The sequence below is a fragment of the Molothrus aeneus genome, chromosome 9 (assembly GCF_037042795.1).
Source record: "Molothrus aeneus isolate 106 chromosome 9, BPBGC_Maene_1.0, whole genome shotgun sequence".
Classification (NCBI taxonomy): domain Eukaryota; kingdom Metazoa; phylum Chordata; class Aves; order Passeriformes; family Icteridae; genus Molothrus; species Molothrus aeneus.
The window spans coordinates 1,120,695-1,143,579 of NC_089654.1; the positions used below are offsets into that span (position 1 = coordinate 1,120,695).

General features: G+C 43.6%; 1 protein-coding gene across 4 annotated transcripts in view; it reads left to right on the top strand.

The window, feature by feature from the left end:
* Positions 1 to 22,885, top strand: part of LRRC7 (leucine rich repeat containing 7) — a 107,292-nt gene that overhangs the window by 51,107 nt on the left and 33,300 nt on the right. For all 4 annotated transcript variants that reach the window (XM_066555364.1, XM_066555361.1, XM_066555362.1 and 1 more), the window contains exons 6-13: positions 1,083 to 1,139; positions 8,152 to 8,215; positions 11,551 to 11,625; positions 12,106 to 12,250; positions 13,090 to 13,162; positions 15,970 to 16,099; positions 16,973 to 17,088; positions 22,558 to 22,627. In XM_066555364.1, the coding sequence (XP_066411461.1) occupies positions 1,083 to 1,139; positions 8,152 to 8,215; positions 11,551 to 11,625; positions 12,106 to 12,250; positions 13,090 to 13,162; positions 15,970 to 16,099; positions 16,973 to 17,088; positions 22,558 to 22,627 (730 nt within the window). The remainder of the gene's footprint in view (positions 1 to 1,082; positions 1,140 to 8,151; positions 8,216 to 11,550; positions 11,626 to 12,105; positions 12,251 to 13,089; positions 13,163 to 15,969; positions 16,100 to 16,972; positions 17,089 to 22,557; positions 22,628 to 22,885) is intronic.

Genomic DNA, 22,885 nt, shown 5'->3' on the forward strand with positions numbered 1-22,885 from the left:
ATTTTTATTTATTTCATTTATTGTTATTTATTTTATTTATTTTTATTTCTTTTATTTATGCTTACTTATTTCACTTATTATTATTTATTTATTTATTATCTACGGGAGCATCAGCTCAGCTCTCCAAACCAAATGACAAAATGTGACAAAATCCTGCTGGGAGTGACGCTGGGCTGCTCAAGCCTGGGGAGATAAAAATGCTGGAGTTTCATTTATTTATTTGTTATAATTAGTAGTAGTAGTAGTATATTGTTAACTTTATAATATTATTATTTTTCATTAATTTTGTTATTATTTTTGTTATTATTTTTGTTATTATTGTATTTTTATTTTTATTTTTATTTTTATTTTTTTATTATTTTATTTTTATTTTTATTTTTATTATTACATCCCCTGGGCCAGGCCTGAGCCCCTTTGAGAAACACAAAATCCCAGCAGGAGGAAGGGAATTGTTTGCCTGTGAGGAGTGTGTGGAATGCCAGGATAAGCCCTAATTCCTGCCCCTGGAGTCAGGTCTAAATCCAGATATCCAGGAAAGGGGTGGATGGAGCCCTCAGTGTGGTGTTTGTACCCATCCTGCTCTGGCAGAGCCCTGCTGGGGCTTGGGCTGATCATTTTGGGATTAAGGTTTAGGAGCCCAAATCTTTTAGCAGAAAACATTTTATTCCACAAGTGCTGATTTTATATCAGCTCAGTGACTCTGATTCCTTTATTGTTGTTTTTTCCCTCCTGTCTCATCTGTTTGGGACCTTACACTTGCAAACCTTGCTCTTGTTTTTTTCTTGTTGGTTTTTTTTTTGTTTCTTCCAAATTTCCCAACTTTTCCTGTGTTTGCCTGTTTGGAGGCATTAATAAAATGAATTTAAAATTGCTGGGAAAACCTGATAAATGCCAGAGCTTTGCAGGAGAATTCAGATCAGGGCAGACATTACATGAAATTATTTGGCTCTGATTTTTCTCCCACAAGAACTGGACTTTGGATTATTTTGCATTAAACAGACTTCTTAAAATTAGAAGAAAAGTTTTCAAACAATTCTGATGGATTCTTCAAATGCATTAATTATTTTCTCTCCTGTTCCCAGACTTGTCAAATTGCGAATTTTGGAGTTAAGAGAAAACCACTTGAAAACTCTACCAAAGTAAGTGCTGGGGTATTTGCATTTATTCATCTGGAATTTCCAAAAGTGCCAAATATTTGGGCTGGAAGCAATGGTGATGATGTTTCCCTGATGAACTGTTTCTTGTTTTTTGTTTTTCATTTATAAAATAAATTCTACTTTTTTTAGCAAAAAAGGTATTTAGCAAAAAAAACCCAGTTAGTGATTCCATGATATAAGGGAAGATGCACAATGGTTGTTCAGCTGAGTGTAGCTCAAAAGCCAAAATCTGACATTTTAAGATAAATATCTGGTATTTTAAGATAAATAAACAAAATTGGGAAGCACCAGATGAGCTAACCCTGGTCAGTGAGGCTGTGGCAGCGCTCTCCTCACCCAGGACTCATCTGAAGTGTTGGAAACACCCTCAGGAAAAGATTTTCTCCTCATGGTCTGTCCAGAATTAAATGGTTTGGGCTTTACTGTGCCAGCAGGATACTGAGTCCCTTCTGCTCAGGATTATTTAAGTGGAAAAGAAAGTTCTCAAAAGCAGCCTGGAATTTTCAAAGATCCCTGAGTCAATTCCAGCCCTGGGTTGATCTCTCATACAGGGCACCATCAATTATTATTGCTGTTTTAGTGAAGGAGTGGGATTATTTTTAAGTTAAGAATGATTTTTTGTTTGGAGAAACATTAGTCTCAGAGGTTGTGAGATTTTAAAGGAGTAAATTGTTGGTTATAGCTTGGGAATAGTTACAAGTTTCTTCATTATAATATTATATATATGTGTGTGTGTATATTATATATAATATATCATTTATATATTATATTATATATACTATAAATATATATATATATATTATGTAAATATATTTATTATATATAATATAATTATATGTTTTATTATATAATTATATATAATATAAATATACAATTATAATTCTATAATTTAATATAAATATATATTGTATGTTATTTATATACAAATATATATTATAATCTATAATATAGAATATATTATAATATATTATAATTCACATAATATATCATTTTTAAAACTAAGACAGTTGTTACAGGGTTTATTCTACTTTTCTAACTTATCACTTACTTCTCTTGTACTGTGGATACTTTTGTCTAACAGGTTTTTAACTCACATGCTCACACATTTCTATTCTAACTTTTAAACTCTTAGCTTTATTAAACTGCACTCTTATATTATAAACGCTTTACTTTTTTATTAATACAGTTTCTCACTTACTTAAGGCATATACTTATAACTACAGAAGCATAATTTGATGGTTTTGTTTTGTGTCTGTGTCTGTTTTATGTTCAATGTCTGTATCTTGTATTTTTGCTTTATGTTTTATGTTCGATGTCTGTGTCTTGTATTTTTGCATTAATCTAATTTTTTTCTAGGGCTGTAGATCCAATCTTTTGGTGTCTGTGGAAGTTTTTGTTTTTTCCAGTTCCCACCCCTGGGCAGAGGAAAACACCTCCCCGAGGTTCTGGGGGATTTGTTCCCAAATCCAGCTGGAAAATGGAAGGGTTGCAGGGACCTCCTTGGGGCCTGGTGACTCAGCAGGGTCTGGAGGGATGAGAAATTCCCTGGATTTGCTGTTCTCATCCTCTGACTCACGGCTCTCTGCAGATCTTTGGGGTTTTTTGGCAGCAGGAATTGTTTTCCTGCAGGACCTGCTAGAAAAATGACTTCCAATGGATCCTTTCCAAAGAGCAAGTCCTGATGTAAGGAAAAAAAAAAAAAAAACAGGATTTCTCCTGGACTTCAGGATTAATTTGCTTTTTGGGAAGGAGAAGTTGCAGTGCCCAGAAAATGGGCAGGACTGTGGCGTTCTGGAAGGCAGCGCAGTCAAAATTTGGGATTTAATGTGCAAAGTCACATCCTAAGGGACCAGTGAAGGGAATTTGGGGATAAATCAGGAGCTCTCCAGCTGGAAATGAGGGATGGGAGAGTTTGAGAGGGAGTGTGAAATGTTTGGGAGCCGTGGATCCAAATGGATTTATCAGGGAGTTCTCACCTGAGCCAAAGGGATGTTTGTGCCACGGGGCAGATTCCAGACTCCTCCCAAAGTAAAAGAAAAAAATCGAAAATCAGAATAAAATCAGAATATTCCTGATTGCTCTCAGGAGTCCAACGGGATGATCAAATCCCAAAAAAATCAGTTTAGGGGTGAAAAATGGGGAGAGCTCATTTGGGAAATGGGAAAGGCTGGAGCAGGTCCTGATAGGAAAAACAGGGATTGCACAGTGAAGGGTAAGGGAGGGCCTGGAAATAATGATATTTATCTGAAAAACCAGAATGGAGGGGAGATATTTCAGTGTTTGTGTGAGCTCCCAGGGAATGTGTTCACTGGGGAAACTGGGAACTGGGGAAATGGGCTGAAAGCAGCCAGAAATGGGACATTCCATCCCGGATGACAACGTGTGGCTCCTCAGCACTTTGATCTCCTCTGCTCTCCTTTGCTTGGGTTGCTCTGCTCTGTGGGGGTTTCAGGCTGAAATTCCTGAAATAATCAGATTTTCCAGCTCCCTCTTTGAAATCTTCCAAAATATTTCATCCTTGTCCTTCTCCTCCTGCTTGGAGTCAGGAAGGAAAGGACTTCATGGACAAGAGGATGATGATGATGATGGGATGGGGGTTTATTTTCCTTTTTCCTCGATTTTCCTTTTTCCCTGATTTTCCTTTCGTTAAAATCACTCGTTTTATCTTGCTCAGTTTTCAGCCTTAAAATGTTGCTGTTTTCAGCCTTAAAATCGAAACCTGTGTTTTGAATTCTGGTTTTAATTCGTGATTCTTTTAGGCTCTGACTGTACCCAACCAGACCCCTGTGAAAATAAAGGGTTGGTTTCAGCCCCCCGGTTTTATTCATTCTTTTTGCTGTCAAAATTCAGGTTTTTCCTCTGGAAGTCGTTGTTTGGCTTTACCTGTTGTGGGCAATGGAATTTAGGAATTTTCTGCTTTGCCTTTTTCTCCAAATCCCTCAGGCTGGGCTGAATTTCTGGGGGTTTTTAGCTGCCACAATTTAAGTTACAAAAGGATTTCTGTGCATTCAATTCTGTAAAAATTAAATTTTCCTATTTTGTATAATATTTTCCTATTGGTGCTCCAATATTTTCCTTGATAAAGGGGAAATTGGATAAATTTTCTCCTCATAATTTAAAACCAAGAGCAGCCTGGTTAAAATTTTCCATTAAAATATTGGAAGGAGAAATGGCAGAGGAAGGATCTTCCTCAATTAAGATTTTCCTTCTGGGTAATGAACGTAGGGGTGAAAACAAGATTTTGGTGCAGCTATAATTTAAAATATCTGGTTTGGCTTCCCAATTAGATATTGGGGAAAAAACTTGGGAGAAAGACACATTTTTCACCCACAAGAACTTCCTCTTACTAATTTCCATAAAATGGAATTTTCCCAGTCCTTTGAATTCCAAGTGTACTTTGATGTTTTTTCTGTAAACACAGCGTGAAAAATGACATTTTTATCTGACATTCATTCCACTTTTTTCTCCAGGCCTTCCCACCTTTTTCCATTTCTCTCTCCCCCCCACCAGATTCAGAGATAGACCCAAAATTTTAATTTGAATTAATCCCACCAAATGAATGTGCCAGGAATCCACAACTCCCCAAAATGTTGGAAAAAATCATTTGGGAACAAGGCAGAGTGGGGAAGTTTTCCTCTTCTTGCTGAAATTCAGATTTATTGGGATTATTTGTGACTCTTATTTATGGTTATTTCTCAAAGTGCCGGGACTATGTATAAGGAGGTTAAACACATTAAGGTTTTTCAGCAGCGTCATAAAAACTGTGTGAAAAGCAGATTTTTGTCTTGTTTTTGAAACAAAATCAAGTGAATTAAACAAGAACCTTCCTATTATCAACACCAGAGGCTGTTTTGCAGAGGTTAAATTTGCACATTTGAAGTTTCTAACCCCGTGGAGTGACAATTTTTGTGCTTTCTGCAGCCGAGACTTTGCTCCAAAAGGAGAAATGAATGGATAACCCAGAAATTCCAGAATGACATTCTAAGATTCCAGTCCTCCCAATCCTTCACCTCCCTTCGGGCAGGAATTTGCTGGATAAAAGTGATTTTTACTTCCAGGAACCTGGTATCAGAGTGGTCCAAAGCTTCCCTGTGCCTTACAAACATCCCTGCCACAAAAACCCACATTCCTCCCATCCTCAGCACTTCCCAAACCCCACTTTTGGAAGCTGCTTGGCAAAAATCACAGGGTTTTTTGGGTTTTTTTGGGTTTTTTTTGAAGCCTGTTGAAGACACAATTTAAATCAGCTGAGAATCTGTCCGGGGGGGGATAAATTTAGGGAAAAGCTTCACTTCCTCCTGCTATTTTTTGAGATGCTGCTCCACTTTTCTCCCCGGTTCCTGATGAGGATGGGAAGTGTTTGCCACACTTTGGGTTTACAAATATTTGCAGCGTTCCTGGTGCCCTGTTTTCCTCAAATAGCAGCTCTGGCTGGCTTGGGGAACTCACACCCCCCCAGCTTCACTACCTTATCAAAATATTGGCAATATTTTAATCGGCAGCTGCTACTACGAGCTTTCCCTTGAGGATTTTCCAAGCTGGATCTGTTTGCTGCTCAGGGAAGAGGCTGGGAAACGCATCCCATTGTTTTGCTTTGGAAAAAAAAAAAAAAAAAAAGGCTTTTCCCACTGTTTTGCTTTAGGAAAAATAGCTTTTCCTATTTGTAAAGGAGGTAAAGTTGTCTGGAAAGTGGATTATTAATTTTTATTTTTAAATTGTTTTATTTTATTAATTGATTTTATTTTATTAATTGATTTTGTTTTTCAAATAAAATTTTTCAATTTTATTTTATTAATTATTATTAATTATTTTTCACAGAATCCCAGATTTTCAAGGCTGGTTTGGGTTGGGAGGGTGCTGAAATCCCATCCAGTTCCATGGACAGGGACACCTTCCATGGGCCAGATGAGCTTTAAGGTCTTTTCCATGGAATTGTGGTGCTCTTTTTCAGAGGAGAAGAGGAAATATTATTTTCCATCTCTTTAGGAATGCTGAAATCCAGGAAAAAACTTGCTGCCCCCGAATGGAGGGAGGGGAGAACGTGGATAACCCTGGAGAGCCCCCCAGCCTCACCCTCCTGGTTTTGATTTCCGTGCCCCTGTAGCCTTTTAAAAAGCACATCATATTTTTAAAAAATCCCAAAATAATTTCAAAATAAAATTTTTAAAAATCCCAAAATAATTTTAAAATAAAATCATTTTATTCTGAACCTCGTGAGAATTCCATCCTTATCGCCCAAAGTCTCCTCTCACTCGTGAGTGGAAGGAAAGCTCCAAATGGGATCCCCAGAAAGGTTTGGGGGAAAACCTTTGGCCCATTCATTCTCCCCACAGCATCCTTTAAACACTGAATATTTAACAGAGCATTGCCCATAACTGCTCCTTTCCTGATCCACCTCTGTAAATGACCCCACATAAAAACTGTAACGAAGCTTTCTGTAAGGAAAATATAAGTGATTATAGGAAAGAGATAAAAACAGCAGCAGCTAATGGGAAAATCTGATTTTCCATTGGGAACATCAGCAGAGCTTCGTTTTTTGATGGGGCCCCAACCCCCTGAAATTCATCTGCCCCCACATCAGTTTCGGGTTCTGGAATTGTTTATTTGGCTGTAGAAATGGCACAAATAATGGTTAAAAGTTGCATTTGAAGCTGAATGTACAGTAGAAAACCCAAAGCTGTTGAAGTTGTGCTCAAAAGAGTTTGGGATGAAAGACAAAGGTTTTACCAATTTGAGTGGATTTAATCTCTGAAGAGTTCCAGGATTTAATCATTGAAAAGATATAATAGAGATATATAAAATATTAAAATATATATAATATGGATAACGTATAATGTGTGTAATAATGAAAATATTCGTTATTATAATATCTGGTGATACATTTCAGTGGAGTTTGTTTCCCTGGTTTTGTGGGGTTTATTTCCCTGTTTCTGTGGAGTTTATTTTCATGTTCCTGTGGAGTTTATTTTCCTGGTTTTGTGGGGTTTATTTCCTGTTTCTGTGGAGTTTATTTCCTATTTCTGAGGAGTTTATTTCCCTATGTCCATGGATTTTATTCCCTGTTTCTCTGGGGTTTATTTCCTGTTCCTGTGGACTTTAATTCTTGGGTTTTTTGGAGTTTATTTCCCTGTTTTAACAGAGGAAAAGTGGCCTTTTCTGGCAATAAAACAGCAGCAGTGCTCTCAGCACAGCCAGGCTGGAATGCTGAGCCAGGGCTGTGCTTTTCAGCCACAGCCGTTCAACAATAATCACTTCTACCTCTGGTACAAATTGCAGAGATAAAATGGTTGATATTTTAGATCACAGTAATTAAGGCTATGATAATTTTTTGATTAGGATCTGATTACCTCAGGAGGCCTCTGAACTGCCTGTTGCAGTTCATGTTAAATGATTTAATTATTTTTATCCTCTTTTTTTCACTGTGCCTCCCAAACCCAGTGTGGTGCTTGGTCCACTTTGGTCTGTCAGGGCTTAAGGAGAAAATCTGCCCTTGGGATAAAGCCCTGCTCCAGTTTTGTTCATGGAAACAAAGGCAAAAAAATTGATTTATTAACTTTGAACTTGATCAAATCTGAACCTCAGAGCAGGGGACCTGGACAAGAGTCCAAACACTTTCTAGTGGTTTGTAAAAAACCACAGCAAATGCATAAATCTCTCTCAAAAAGCCACAATATATCATTTCAATCACTTATTGATATAACATGGGGCATTTTCCCTGGGCAAACACACAAAAATCTACCAAGATTTTGTTTATTTTTGTATGAAAACAACTGTTGCTGGCTTTTGAGTTCCATGACCTCAGTCAAGGATGGAATATATTATTGAAATTTGCATCAGCATCAAACTGGTGCAATTCTTTTTTTTTTTGCCATCAGAGTATCAATGCAGCTTTATTTTCCCACTAAAATATTTTCCTTTCTTTTTATCCCCCCAAAACCCGACTGATGTTTTGCCAGTTAAAATCTCATTTTGAGTCTTTGCCCACCTGTTCCAGGTCAATGCACAAACTGACTCAGCTGGAGAGGCTCGATCTGGGCAATAATGAGTTCTCTGAGCTGGTAAGAAATGCTCCAGTTTTTAAGGGGAAACCTGGGGGGTTTGGGTGCTCTTTAACTGGAGAGGCTTTGTGGGATCATGGCCTGGGGCAAGGGACTCATTTCCCTCCAACCCAAGCCAGTCTGGCATTCTGCAATTCCAGCAATTCCAGCAGAGGTCAATTCTGAACCTCATAGGGAATTTCTGCCCCTAGCTCATCCCTAAAATCAGAATTAATTTCCCTGAGATTGAAACATTTTGGGAGTTTTCCCTGTTGTCAGCACAGGAAGTGAGAGATGCTGTTCCTTGGGAGCCACGGAAGAGCAGGATCAGGGATTACAGCCCTACAAGGGAATAGTTCCTGTAGCTTTAGTTAAAACTGAGATAATTCCACTTCAAACAAACCCTGAAATGTCACCTGGTGCTACAAAGCTGTAGCAAAGTCTCTACATCTGTTTCATGGAGCAGCTCCCACCCTGTTCCAGGCTGCTCATTTATTCCATGCAGGAGGAAAGAGAGGATTTAACTCCGATTTTTAATTAAAATCTTCAGCGTGGATAAACAGAGAGAAATTTTCGGAAGAGCTGCTTGGAATGTTAATTGTAGGAATTAAATCCTGGCCGAGCTCAGAGCCTCTCTTCTGGGTTGGGTTTGTGGTGTTTGAAAGGAACTGGACAATATTCCACATATTTCCATGGCAGCCCAGTGAGCCCACGAGGGACAGATCAGGAGAGAGGTGGTCCCATCCTCCTGTTAGGGCCAGAATTCCCAAGTTTACTCATTTTTCAGCCAAAATGTAGGAACTGGAATCAAATTCCAGGAGCCAAATGGGCCAAGAGTCCAAGGCACAGTGGGAATGTGCAGGAATGTCACAGGAAAACTGGTGCTAGTTTAACTCACACCTGGAAAAAAAGGATTAAAAGGTCCTGTATTCATGGATTCTGAAACTCTGACTTGTGTTTTCATAGAAATTGCCTTTTTAGTGGAGAGAGGTGAGTTGGTGGTGTGGGAGAGCCTGATTTCTTTGGTGTCCTGGGAGTGTTGTGGCCCTTTCCTTGGGGATGGAGAACTCTGCCCTTCCTGATGGAGCCACTGCCAAAATGAGCTTCTGTCCATTCTCTGCTCTGCTCTGCTCACCCACCCTGCTGGGATCGGGGTTCCCAGATCCAGGGAGAGCTGTGCACCCCCGGAATGCCAGTCTGGCTCCCTGAGGAGCAGCTGTACCCAAGCTGCCATCAAGGAAGGGAAGGGGCAGCTCCTGTCACTCCAGGAGCAGCAAACCCCAGAGTCTGGCACCTCCCTGGGTCATTCTGGGGAGCCAGACCTGGGGCAGGAGGAGGAGGAGGAGGAGCAGAGCTGTGCCTGGAGCAGGGCAAGGCTGGAGGCAGCAGCTTTGCCAGGTTTGCTCCAGAGGTCCAGGGGAGCCTGCAGGCAGCAGCAAGGCTTGGGAGAAATTCAGGAGGGGAATAGGGAGGGAAGGAAAAGGAAAAGAATAGAATAGAATAGAATAGAATAGAATAGAATAGAATAGAATAGAATAGAATTAGAATAGAATGTGACTTCCTCAAAAATTCCTGTGAGTCTTCCATTCAGACTCGATCCCAGGAAGCTTTTCTGTATGGAGAGGGTGGTCAGACCCTGGGACAGGCTCCTGGAAAGGGATGTTTGGACAATTCCCTAAATAATATCCTTTAAAGTTTGGTCAGACTGAGTTGGTTGAGGAGCTGGACTGGGTGGTCAATGTAAAACCCTTCCAGTTGGTTCCCTTCTGTTCCTGTTCCTATTCCTGTTCCTATCCCTATTCTATTCCTGTTGCTATTCTATTCTATTCTATTCTATTCTATTCTATTCTATTCTATTCTGTTCTATTATATTTCATTCCACTCCTTTTCCCATTCCTTTTATCTCCTATTCCTATTCCCATTCCACTCTATTCCAATTGTAGCAACCTCTGTGGAAAATGAGAACATTCCCCAAAGAGCCCCAAACCAAAGCATTCCTAACACAGACAAACAAGGTTTTAATGGCACTTTGATACCAGCCCATCCACGAGATCCTGTCAGGATCATCGTGTGCCACAATGTGGAATATTCCATGGTGCTCCACATTAATGGGAAATTCCATCATCCCGGGGAATCACAATCCAAGGAATTCCCCATCAGAGTGTGCTCTGCACAGGCCAGGAACAGGCCCTGAAGAAAGGTGTCTGCTAATGAGAGGGATTGAAAAGCAAATTAAAGTTGAGAGAGGAAATTATGATTATCCATAATGACCTCAGCCCGTGAACACTCCAGAGGGATAAAGAAACATTAATCAGCCCAGGAACAAATAGTATCAAATGCCCATTAATCAATTCAGCCTGGAAATGAGAAGTGGTTTTAATCATCGAAGGACAGCAGAATTTCAATGGAATTAACAGAGGCAAAATAAATCATCTTTAAAATGCTCACCACTAGTTTTTAATAGGAGCTCATTAGGTGGAGGTGTGGAAACACGGGGCGAGTTCTCCTGTTCATCAGCTTTGTTCTTACCTGCTGAGGCATCCGCAGCATCTCCCACCATTCCCTGGGCATGTGGAAAATCAGATTCCTTCTGGGAATGGCAGCATTCCAAACCAGACCACACGGGGTAACTCCAGGTCTCTCTTGGGGTCTGGAGGTCCATTTGCTTCTGCCTGTGTTGGAATCATTCCAGGGCAATTGTTCTGCTCCCAAAGGCTGATTTGGAATGGAATATTTCATGGAATATTTCATGGGACATTTAATAACAGGTTCTGACAGGCTTTGGAAAAAAATCTTTACAACCTGGGAGGGCAAAGGCAAATTCCAAGTGTTGGTTTGCTGAGGAAAGTGTTTAGTGGGAAAGGAAAACACTGCTGAGGAAACCTGGGAATATTTGTGGCCTGCATTTGTAATTCTGGGATTTCACAGCTGTGAGGAGTGATTTGGGGAATTGCCTTTTTTACCTCCTCTCACTGATACCCTGAAAAGAATAAAACAGACGAAAGTTTGATTCTGCAATTCCAGGTTTTATCGGTGCCCATTTTCTCCTGTGCATTCTGACTCCTGCCTGTGCCAACTGCCGATGTTAAATCTCCCCAGGATGTTTCCTTTGGGCTCATTTCTTTTGCAAAAGGCTCTTAAATTTTACAAGTTTTGATAAAGAGCAGCAGTGGTTAAATTACACCAAGGGAATGTTCTCTTCTTGTCCTTGAACACCTGGAAGGCTGAGGTGGGGTACAAAAACCAAAGGGAAGTGAAGAGGGAAGCTTTGTTTTCTTAAGAAAATGTTGATTTTTATTTAACTAAAGACACATTGCTTTACTTAGCTCCCCATAATTGTTTACTCTTTTCTTCAGCCTGAGGTTCTCGAACAAATCCAGAATCTGAAGGAGCTGTGGATGGACAATAATTCCTTGCAAGTGCTACCTGGGGTATGGACATTTATTTTAGGGAATTATTGGGTGATTTCGTGATCCCCCTGTTTGCCTGGCAGGGAACAGCTGCCTGTGCATTTCCTTGGGTGGGTGCAGAGAGTCAGTAATTAATTCATTCATTCATTAAGATAAAAGTTTGGGGATGGTTCAACACAGAAAATCTCCACCTGCCTGGTGGAAGGTGGGAATTGGGAATATCCCTTGGACCTGTGTCCAGATGGAGGAGCACCTCAGCTGCATGCCCTGGAATGCCAAATCCCAGCAGATTTAATGAATTTGGAGCACATTAATTAACCTGGGGGGGGTTAATTTTGTTCCTTTGAGGCTGAGCCCACCCCGGCCCTGCTGCGGGGAGAGCAGCGATCCAAAGGGTGCTGAGATAACTCCAGATCAGCTGGATTTGTGTGTTTGTCTCTAATTAACTCTCTAATTAACAGCTCTATCTGCTCAAGTAACTCTGTCTCACGTGCTATTAAGTCTATAGGGAAGTTAAAACAGCTCGTGTACCTGGATGTGTCCAAAAACAGGATCGAGACGGTCGACCTGGACATCTCGGGCTGTGAGGGGCTGGAGGATCTCCTCCTCTCCTCCAACATGCTGCAGCAGCTGCCAGATTCCATAGGTGAGGAGAGATCTGGCATTCCTCTCCATTTGACAGATTTTTTAAAATTTTTATTTTAATTTTTTTTTTATTTTATTTTATTCATTTTTGGAATTACGGGATTTTCTAATCACGGAGCAAGGCCTGCCATTAAATCCCAAAGGAGGCAGAAAATGGTGTCTGGACAGTCCCATTTTGTAAAGTCAGGAGCAGAATTCCCTGGTTGGAAGGAATTGGTCCACCTGGTTTGCTGTTTTGAGGAAAAGAGGCCAAGAAGGACAGAACTAATTTCATTTAAATGTAAAAATCAGTCTGAGAGCGATGACGGGATTGCTGCTCGTTCACAGTGGGAAATGGAAATAAAAAGGAAATAATTCAAACTATGAATTTTCTTTTTATTTTGAGAGTTTTACATGCATGTAATTCCTGGATTATTTAGGATCTGTGGAAGTTCTGGGAGCTGTCTGGCTATAGGGACATCCCTCTGTCCACTGGAATATTTCCGTTCAGTTCTGAGCCCTTTTCCCTTTCCCTTTAAACACAGAACTGCAAAATTCCTCAATTTTAAATCGATTTACTCAGATTCCTACATGGATTGGTAATTAATGTAGCTAGTTATTGACACTCTTACTGTGTGTCTTCTCCTCCTGTTTTCCATCTTGTTTTTTATCTCCCCATCAATCCCAGGATTTTTGTTCCACGGCCCAGATTGGTTTTCAGAGGGCATTTAGCAGGAATAAACCCATTTGGGATTGTACTCCCCAAAATCCAGAGCAGAGCTGTTCAGGGTTGCAAACCATTGCTTGTGGGGTTCCAGGAGATCTCCATGGGAGCTCTTCATCCATCATTTCTTCCTGCAGGATTGTTGAAGAGACTGACAACCCTGAAAGTGGATGACAACCAGCTCACCATCCTGCCCAATGCCATTGGAAAGTGAGTCCAAGTTTCATCCCTTTTTAATTCAAATACCTTTTCCCTTCTGCTCAAGGAGTGTGGGCTTTCAAATAGAAAAGAAGACAAATATACTTTGAATTCTGAAATAATTTCCAACCCCCAGGCTGTAACATTTTAATTTGGAGCATCACTTTTAGTCCTGGGGATTTTTCAGTGCAAGGGGGAAGAAGGTAAAATATATCCAATTTTCCAGGAGGAAAACCAAAGGTTTTGGGTGTGAATCAATTTGGATGAGCAGAGAAGTGAAAGCAGAAGAATTTGGGGGAAATCCATCTGTTGCCATGGCAATAGCCAGGGCTTGGAGCTCACAAGGATCTGTGGCCTCGCAGGGATGGAGAGCTCCTAAAATACGACAGAAACCTCTGTGGGAAAGCCAGGAGGATTCCAGGGGCTGAGATCATGGGGAGCTCTCTGGTGTGGGGTCTCACATGGCTCTGCTCCTTCTGCTGGGGGCTGCAGCTTGGTGGCTTCCAAAATCCTCCAGAATGACCCCATCCCACCCCCCACCATCCCAGGCTGCTCCAAGCCCTGACCCTGGCCTGCTTCAAGAAGAATTTAGCTTGTTGTGATGCCATTTGGGAAAAATAATCCACATTTGTGACCTATTCCAGCTGCAGCCACTGAAAGCCCAGGCTGGCTCGTCCTTGGAGTGTTTTGGGGTTATGGGATTTTCATGGAGAGCATTAAAGGCTGGGGATGGGAATCACTGAAGGACAAATCTTTGCTCCCCAAATCTCTGTGGAGCAGCAAATTCTCATCCAAGTGAAAGCTCAGAAGGCTCCAAGATCTTCTGGATGCTGCAAAAAGATGGATTTAAATCCAGCTTCAGCAATTCTGGGAGTCGGGATCTGAAGCCTTTTAAACCTTTTAAACCTTTTTTGTTTATTGCTGAAGCAAAATGCCCTTTTTTAACCCGGTATCTCCTCAGTGTTTGTCAGGGAGCTTTGTTTACATTTCCAAAGGCACAGCCACTGCTATGAAGTGGAATTGCAGAGCAGCTGGGGTCACCTGGGGTCTCCACCTTGTGCTGGAGCCCCTGGCTGTGCTTTTCCAGGGGAAAATTCCCTCTCCTCTGACGAGGGCAGAGTGTCCCACATCACAGGAACTCAGCTCTCTGACCCATCCCTTTGGGTGGATTTTTGCCAGGTCTCTTTCTCCACATTTCCAGTGGTGGAACCCCCCCCAGAGGCTGTCCCTGTCACCCAGGGATGGGCAGTGTCAGGAGGGAGCATTCCCTCTGGGATTGCTCCATGAGAGCTCTCTGTGCTGCCTCCATTTCCATTTCCAGTGGAAATGCTGGGCAGTTCCACCCTCATTTCTGGGATTTCTCTTCAAAGGTCCAGCCCAAGGCGGCTGTCAGAGCTCACAGTAGGCCTGGCTTAAGCAAACATCCCACACAAGACCTGGGGTTCCCTTAATTCCCTGGTGCAGCCAAAGGCTGGAGATGTTCCCTGTGGGATCTGGGTGGGTGGGATGGTGCCAGGGGGGATTTGGGACCCCCAGCTGGGCCTGGGGCAGTGTTTGGGTCCAGTCTGTGCCAGAGTAGATTTGTATTCCCAGGTTTTAGCAGGATCTGAAGTGGAAGAACCAGGGGGAATGGAGCTGGAAGAGCTGAGATCAGTGAGGAGGAGGAGGAGGAGGACAGGGAGGGCACAGCTGAAGCTGTGGCTGCCCCATCCCTGGAAGTGTCCAAGGCTTCCCAGGGAAGCAATTACAGGGAAGTTCTGAGGGTTCCCTGGGAGGAACAGCAATCTCTGCTTTCACTTGGCATCAAATCTGAAGGCTGAAGGAACTTTTTCATTAAGAAACTGAAATAAAGGTGAACTAGATAAAGAGTGAAGACCCAATCCTGCAGCTGAGACTCCTGTGAATCCTGAACAATTCAGTCTGTGGAAGGTGTGGTCAGAGCTAAACTTCTTAACAGATCCTCCAAAATATTTGGGAAAAAACCAGAGAATCCTCTGACAAGTCCCTAAGGCAGTGGACAGGGAGATGGGAGATTTTAGGAAGAAATAATTGGCTGTTATTTACCCTTATTCTGATCAAAGCACTTGAGAGTAAGAGGTGGAATGTGAGGAGCAAAGGGGGAGAGGAGCTGGGTGGTGGCACTCGTGGTGTTCACACAACTTTCACTTGAAGGATTTTAATTTGCAGTCTTGTTTTAGAAGAAAATTAGGAAATATTTCCTCTGAATATTTTAATATATGTCTATAACCTGTATATTTAATATGTATATTGGTATATCTCCCTCTTTAATGTGCAGTACATCCATATATTCCCATTTGAATATATTCCCAGGCCCCCATCCGTGGTGTCTGGTGACCCAGATCCCAGACCTTCAACCTTAAACCTGTTACTTGGGTTAACAAACATTAAATTCTTGGTTCCATGACCTCGGTTGCCCTGACCTCTGTCTGAAGCCCTTGGAATTCTTTAATATCCTCAATATCCCAGAAAATCTGAATGGTAGCATGGGCAATCCAAACAGCCTTAAAGTGGGTTCCAAAAATCCCGTGGTTATAGACTCCTGCCAGGGAAATCATGGAATGCTTTGGGTTGGGATGGCCCTCAAAGCCCATCCAGTGCCACCAGGGACACCTTGCACTGTCGCAGGCTGCTCCAGCCTGGCCTGGGACACTTCCAGGGATCCGGGGCAGCCCCAGCAGATCTCCCCTGGCTGTTCCCTCTCGGGGCTGGTGGAGCCGGTGAAGCTCCCAGAGGTTTGGGGTTGTTAATTTGGGGATGCAGTCCCTGCAGGGCCGCTAACGAGGGGTTTGCCATTCCAGCCTGTCCCTGCTGGAGGAATTTGACTGCAGCTGCAATGAGCTGGAGTCGCTGCCCTCCACCATCGGGTACCTGCACAACCTGCGCACCCTGGCCGTGGACGAGAACTTCCTCCCGGAGCTGCCCAGAGAAGTGAGAGCTGCTCCACGCCCCATTCCCGGCTGGGATGTTCCCTGGGAGCCACCATCCCACACCTGGGATGTGCCCTGGGAGCCACCATCCAATCCCATCCCATCCCATCCCATCCCATCCCATCCCATCCCATCCCATCCCATCCCATCCCATCCCATCCCATCCCATCCCATCCCTGGGATGTCCCATGGAGCCACCATCCCATCCCTGGGATGTCCCCCGGGATCCAGCATCCCATCTCTGGGATGTCCTGTGAGAAGCCAGCATCCCATCCCATTCTTGAGATGTCCCATGGGATCCAGGATCCCATCCCATCCCATCCCTGGGATGTCCTGTGGGATCCAGCATCCCTTCCCATCCCATCCCATTCCTGAGATGTCCCATGGAGCCACATCCATCCCATCCCATCCCTGGGATGTCGCACAGGATCCACCACCATCCCATCCCATCCCAATCCATCCCATCTCATCCCATCCCATCCCAATCCATCCCATCCCATCCCATCCCATCCCATCCCATCCCATCCCATCCCATCCCATCCCATCCCTGGGATGTCCCCTGGGATCCTCCATCCCACCCCTGCCCCCACAGACGGATTCCAGCTGCTGGTGGAATTGTCTGGGTGTGCAAGAGGCACTCGGTGCTCAGACTGAGCAGTAAATCCATGGAAAGTTGGGAATATCCCTGTGAGGAGCCCCAGGCGCTCCCTGAGGTTCCTGCCAGCGGGAAAATGTCATTTTCTGGTTGAATTTTGGATTTCCTGCCTTTTGTGGCCTTCAGTAAAACCCAATTTTGGCACCTCCCGACACTAAAAAGGATAATAAGCACTCCCAGATTTGGGGTTCCATCATTTGGGCTTTTCCATTCCCACAGATTGGGAGCTGTAAGAACGTGACTGTGATGTCCCTGCGCTCCAACAAACTGGAATTTCTGCCTGATGAGATTGGCCAGATGCAGAAGCTGAGGGTGTTAAATCTGAGTGATAACAGGTACAGTTCACTGCACTTTATTTTTGGCCAATTTAAGAATTTTTTTTTAATTTAAACTTTTCCTTTTAGGTCTTTATAAAGATACATTTCTCTAAAATATATTTTAAAATTAAAAAACATCTTTAGAATTGTAGTTTAAAAGTAGCATCATTATCATTTCATTTATTTAAGCTATAAGGAAAGAATCTTGGTTGTTTTTTCTTTATCTTTGTGGTTTGGTCTCAGCTCCTTTGACATCCAAGGGAAAACTTCAAGAAAACTGAGTAAGGCCAAAATCTGGATCTGGGTGTGTTTTAATAGCTTCAAACCCATTTCTTTCTTTTATTTCCTGCTGTTTCCATGCAAAAAAAAAAGAGATATTGTCTATAGGTTTGTAATATTTAATGATGAAAAAGCTGATACCCAGGGAACCAGGAAACAAAAATTAGTTATCTTGCATCCACTGAAATCCAAGGAACATTTTTCATTTCCTTCAGCAGAGTTTTTTTGTTGGTTTGGTTTTTTTTTTTTTGTCAAACCCCAGATTCATTTTTCCTTATGCACAGGACTGTGCTTAGATGAGGAACAAAATGCTTCAAATGAGCTGTTCTTGATCCCTGTCCTGTGCTGCCACAGGCACATGGAAAGTCTGAATTTCCTTGGGATTTACCTGTGTGGATGTGCCAGGAATGTGGTGATTTGCAGCGTCAGCACAGTTTTGCTGGGTAGTGCAAGATGTGGGGGGTGAATTCCATTTTCTCTCCAGGACTCGCCATCCACACTCAGCAAAAATTAGGGAAGGATTTCCCAGCCCAGTTTCATTGCTGAGATTCAAGTTGAACATAAAAATGTAAATTACATAAAGCCATGGAGAACCCCCTGGAATATTGTTTAAAATTCCCTCATTTAGTTCCATTCTGTCCTGCATTGCAATTCTGGGGCACAAATTCCGTCCTGTCCCAAATCCAGTGGATTTCCAGGTGGATGTCCCCAGGGCTGGTCCCTCCTCTGCCCCGTGGGGACACAGAGGAGGGGACACGGGGCAGAGGACAGTGCTGATCCAGGATTTCCTGGGAGTCAGGAAAGCAGGGAGCCTTCCCTGGCATGTCAAACCACCCTGAGCAGGGTCACTGCCCCCTTTTCCAACCTGGAATCCTGCCGGGAGTCTGAGCTGGGGGAGCAGGAAACTGCTGGGAGATATTTGGGGATTTTTTCCCTTTTTTCCCCCAGTGATTTTCCTGCTGGCCCCAGGGCCATCACTGGTGTGCAGGGACTGGCTCAGGTGCTGAGGTGGGGCAGGCAGGGCTCCCCCCCTTCCTGAGTTCCAGCAGAATTCCAGCTCCCTGCCCAGCTGGGAGGGGATTGGGATTTCCACTGGGGAGGAAGGGGATCATGGGACCAGCATCCCAGTGGTGTGGAGTGGGATGTGGTGATCCTTGGGCTGGGATGTGGTGCTTGTTCCATGGGGTGGGATGTGGTGTTCCATGGGGTGGAATGTGATATTCCATGGGGTGGGATTTGGTGTTTTTTCCAAGGGGTGGGATGTGGTTTTTGTTCCATGGAATGGAATGTGGTGTTTGTTCCATGGGGTGGGATGTGGTGTTTGCTCCATGGGATGGAATGTGATGTTCCATGGGGTGTTCCATGGTGTGGAATGTGGTATTCCATGGGATGGAATGTGGTGTTCCATGGGGTGGGATGTGGTGTTCCATGGGGTGGGATGTGGTATTCCATGGGATGGGATGTGATGTTCCATGTGGTATTCCATGGGATAGAATGTAGTGTTCCATGGGATGGAATGTGGTGTTCCATGGGGTGGGACATGGTGTTTGTTCCATGGGGTGGGATGTGATGTTCCATGGGGTGTTCCATGGTGTGGGATGTGGTGTTCCAAGGGATGGGATGTGGTGTTCCATGGGGTGGGATGTGTTGTTTGTTCCATGCGCTGAGATGTGGCGGCTGTGCCCTTCCCCTCAGTGGTGTCTCAGTGACCCAGATCCCCGACCTTCTACCCTTAAACCTGGCTGAGTTGTCTTTAAACCTGGTGGAATCGTCTCCTCTACTTTTCTGAAGTGGTTTTGGAAGTGAATTTTTCCAAACCTTTCCTCCTTTGTGGCTCTCAGCTCCGGCTGAGTTTGAACATGTCCCTGCTGAGATGTTGGGATAATTCTTTTGCCATGGAGCTTCCCACCTTCATGAAAACTAAGAAGTTCTGACATTCTGCACCAAAGAGTTTGGATTAAGTCCAGATACCTTCTTAAAGTTGGATTTTTAGTGATTTTTTTTTTTACTTACTGTGGTCCCAGCTTCACTTTCATCACCATTCCAGCAATCCCTGTTGCTCCTTTGGATGAGCTCACACATCCACACCAAAGAGAGCTGGGGCTCCCCTTCCTGCTGGAACATTCCTGTGTTCCCACAGCAGTTCTGGCCCTCTGCTCTTCTCTGGATCTGGCAGAGGAGGGAGATCCCAGGAGCTCTTTCCCTGGGGCCCTTGGAAGAAGGGAGACATTTTGCCCAGGGGGACTTGGTGTTTGAGCCTCTCTCTGGTGCATTTTGGATCACAGTTGATGGGAATCCCAGATTCCATTCTGCTCAGGGGAATCAGTGTCTGAGTCCCCCTCTGGTGCATTTTGGATCTCTGCTCTTTGCCACTACAGACCTTCACTCTGTTCCATGTCTTCTCCTCATCCCTGGATGTTGGGAGTTGCTGATCTTTGAGTTTCAGGATTTCCTTCAAGCTCCCATGTTGGAATTCCACTCAACCCAAGGCAATGCCTCCAGCTTTCCTTCCCCATGCCACGCCCTCTAAGATGTGTCCAAACTTCTCATCTCCACACCTGGGAGTCCTCTCTCCTTTCTCTTCCCATCTCCAAACCTTTCCAAAGGGAACTTTTCCAGGATTCTCTTGGCTGTGCCCAGCAGAGCCAGCAGGGTTTGGATCTGGATCCAGGAGGTGCCTGTGGTGAGGTGTTTGTGCAGGAGCAGCTCTGCGGAAGCTCTGGCAGCTCCAGCTCATCCTGAATTTCTCCCAGGGGCGGCTGCTCAGCCTCAGGCTCTCGTGGGAGTCTGGAAATCCCAAATTCCTTGCCAGTAACCAGTGTCCCTCTCCATGGGTAGCCACAAACACCTTGTCTCCCATCTGCTTCTCCTCTCTCCTCAGAGTCCTTCCAGGTCTGAGCCCTGTGATTGAGAGGTAGAATTGTTAGAAAAGTCCCTTTGGGCTACACTTCCCACAGAGCCTCGGTTACTGGTAAGTGACCTTTCTTTTAGTTCCAGATTGTTCTTAAAGAGCTGAGAGAGCCCCCTCTTCCTGCTCTTGAAAGGACTGAGAGAAACCCCCCTTTCTGATCCTAAAAGGACTGAGAGAAACCCCCCTTTCTATTCTTAAAGGACGGAGAGAATCCCTCATTTCTGTTCCTAAAGGGGCTGACAGAACCCCCCATTTCTATTCCTAAAAGGACTGAGAGAAACCCCCTTTCTATTCTTAAAGGGCTGTGAGAACCTCCCATTTCTGCTCCTAAAGAGGCTAAGAGAACTCCCTCTTTCTGTCCTAAAAGAGCTGAGAGAATCCCCCCTTTCGATCTTAAAGGGCTGAGTGAATTCCCCCTTCCTGTTCCTAAAAGAGCCAAGAGAATCCCCCTCTTCCTGTTCCTAAAAGGGCTGAGAGAACCTCCCCTTCCTGTTCCTACAACAGCTGAGTGAATTCCCCTTTACTGTCCTAGAACAGCTGAGTGAATTCCCCATTCCCATTCTTAAAGAGCTGAGTGAATTCCCCATTTCTGGACTAGAAGAGCTGAGAGAATCCCTCCTTTCTGTCTGTGCTTCACTCCCACAGAAGCCAGAAGAGCTCCCCAGACCTCACCATTCATCCCCACAAATTCCATTCCCTGTGTCCTTCCCTCCTCCTGGTCAGGAATTAGGATTTAGTCAGGGTGTTTGCACGTGGGTGCCTACAGATGAAGAATTTTTTCTGCGCTGCACAATTTAAAAGCAAAAAAAAAAAAAAAATTGTGTTAGAAAAAGAGGCTGGGGCTTGGGTTCAAAGCTCAGCAATGATTTTGGGTGCTCCCTGTCTGTCTTTGAGCTCGAATTTGAGGTTTTTTCTTTCAAAGGCTTTAAAATCAGGCCTTGTTTGACGTTTAAAAGTCGTATCCAGGCGTCTTGGCACAGCAAATGAAAGAAACAGAGTTCTGTGACTTGGTTGGGAATGGAACTGGAAAATCAGCATGGAATGGTCTTGTCCCACATGATTCCAAGGGCTGGGGCCAGTTCTTCTCCCTGTGATTCCCAGCTCTCCACCCAAGTTCCCTGAAGCATCCCAGTGCCCTCCCAGAGACACTTTTCAGTCTAGTCCTGACTTTTGTGTTCCATTCTGAGGTGCCCAGAAATGTGGGAATCACTTCTGTGGATGATTAACTCAGGGTCTGAGTCTGGCACAAAAGGGCTTCTCCTCCTCCTGGTTTTTCCCAAATCTCATTTAGGATTTGGCTTTTCCAGTGCTCCTTTGGTCACTCCCAGAAGCTGGGAGAGCCTCAGTGCACGGCTGGGCCAGGCCATGTGCTGGGAAAGAGCAGGGTTAAGTGGGAAATGGGGAAGGAATTCTTGGATGTGAGGGTGGGGAGGCCCTGGAATGGAATTCCCAGATTTGCCGTGGCTGCTCCATCCCTGGGAGTGCCCAAGGGCAGGTTGGAGCAGCCTGGGATGGTGGAAGGTGTCGATGGGATGGGATGGGATGGGATGGGATGGGATGGGATGGGATGGGATGGGATGGGATGGGATGGGATGGGATGGGATTTGAGGTCTCTCCCAGCCCAAACCACCCTGCATTCCATGCCTCTATAAAAACAGCCTATTCAGTAGGAGTTATGGGAAAAAATTCAATGAAGATTCTACAAATATCCTGCCATCCATTCCCATTCCCACTCCCAGATCCCTTTTAGGAAACTGTGTTTAAATGTCTCGTTAAAATGCTGATTTTTTTTTCTCTGCTCCATTTAATTTTGTCATTTAGGTTCACTATGAATATTTATATTATTTTAATCTTTGTTCTGACATTCCAACAAAAATGAATTTTCCATCATCTTGGAATATTTCTGTTCCAAACCTCCAGTGTCCAATAAAGGGAGGTCTGTGAGTGACTCTGAGGTTCCTCTAAACCTCCCTGGGACCAAGATTTTTTCTTTTTTCTGTCCAATATGTGTAATTTTATTACACTATAACCAAAGGAAAATATCAGTCTCTCTCAATACCAAAGGATGTGGTGTCAGCAGTTCTACTTCCCAAACAGAACTCTTAATATGGAATATTAATCAGATTAATAATAATAGGAATAACAATAACAGGAACACTGATAAAATATTGCATTTTAGTAAAATTGATTTTAAAAGCAGTGAAATTTTAGCTATTTCAGTGTGATAAACATGCTGCATACAAATATTTCAATTTGGAAATGAAGGGTTCACCTTGTCCCAATATTCTCCTTTACAGACTGAAGAATTTGCCCTTCACTTTTACCAAACTCAAAGAACTGGCAGCCTTGTGGCTTTCTGACAACCAGGTAATGCCTTTCAATATTCCCATTTTCCTTAGGAAAGGGGCTGTCAGTGAACCTTGTCACTCAATTCAAGATTTAGAAGAATTTCGGAAGGGTTTGCTCCCAGCCCAGCTGTAGATTTCCATGTCCAGCCATAAATCGTGCTGGGTGTCATTTTTTACCATGGAAAAATCACTTTTGCAGGATTTATTTTACCAGGATCAGCTGCTGCCTCCTTACCAAAATAGTAAATAAAGGGCAAAAGTAGCACGGGAGTATTTT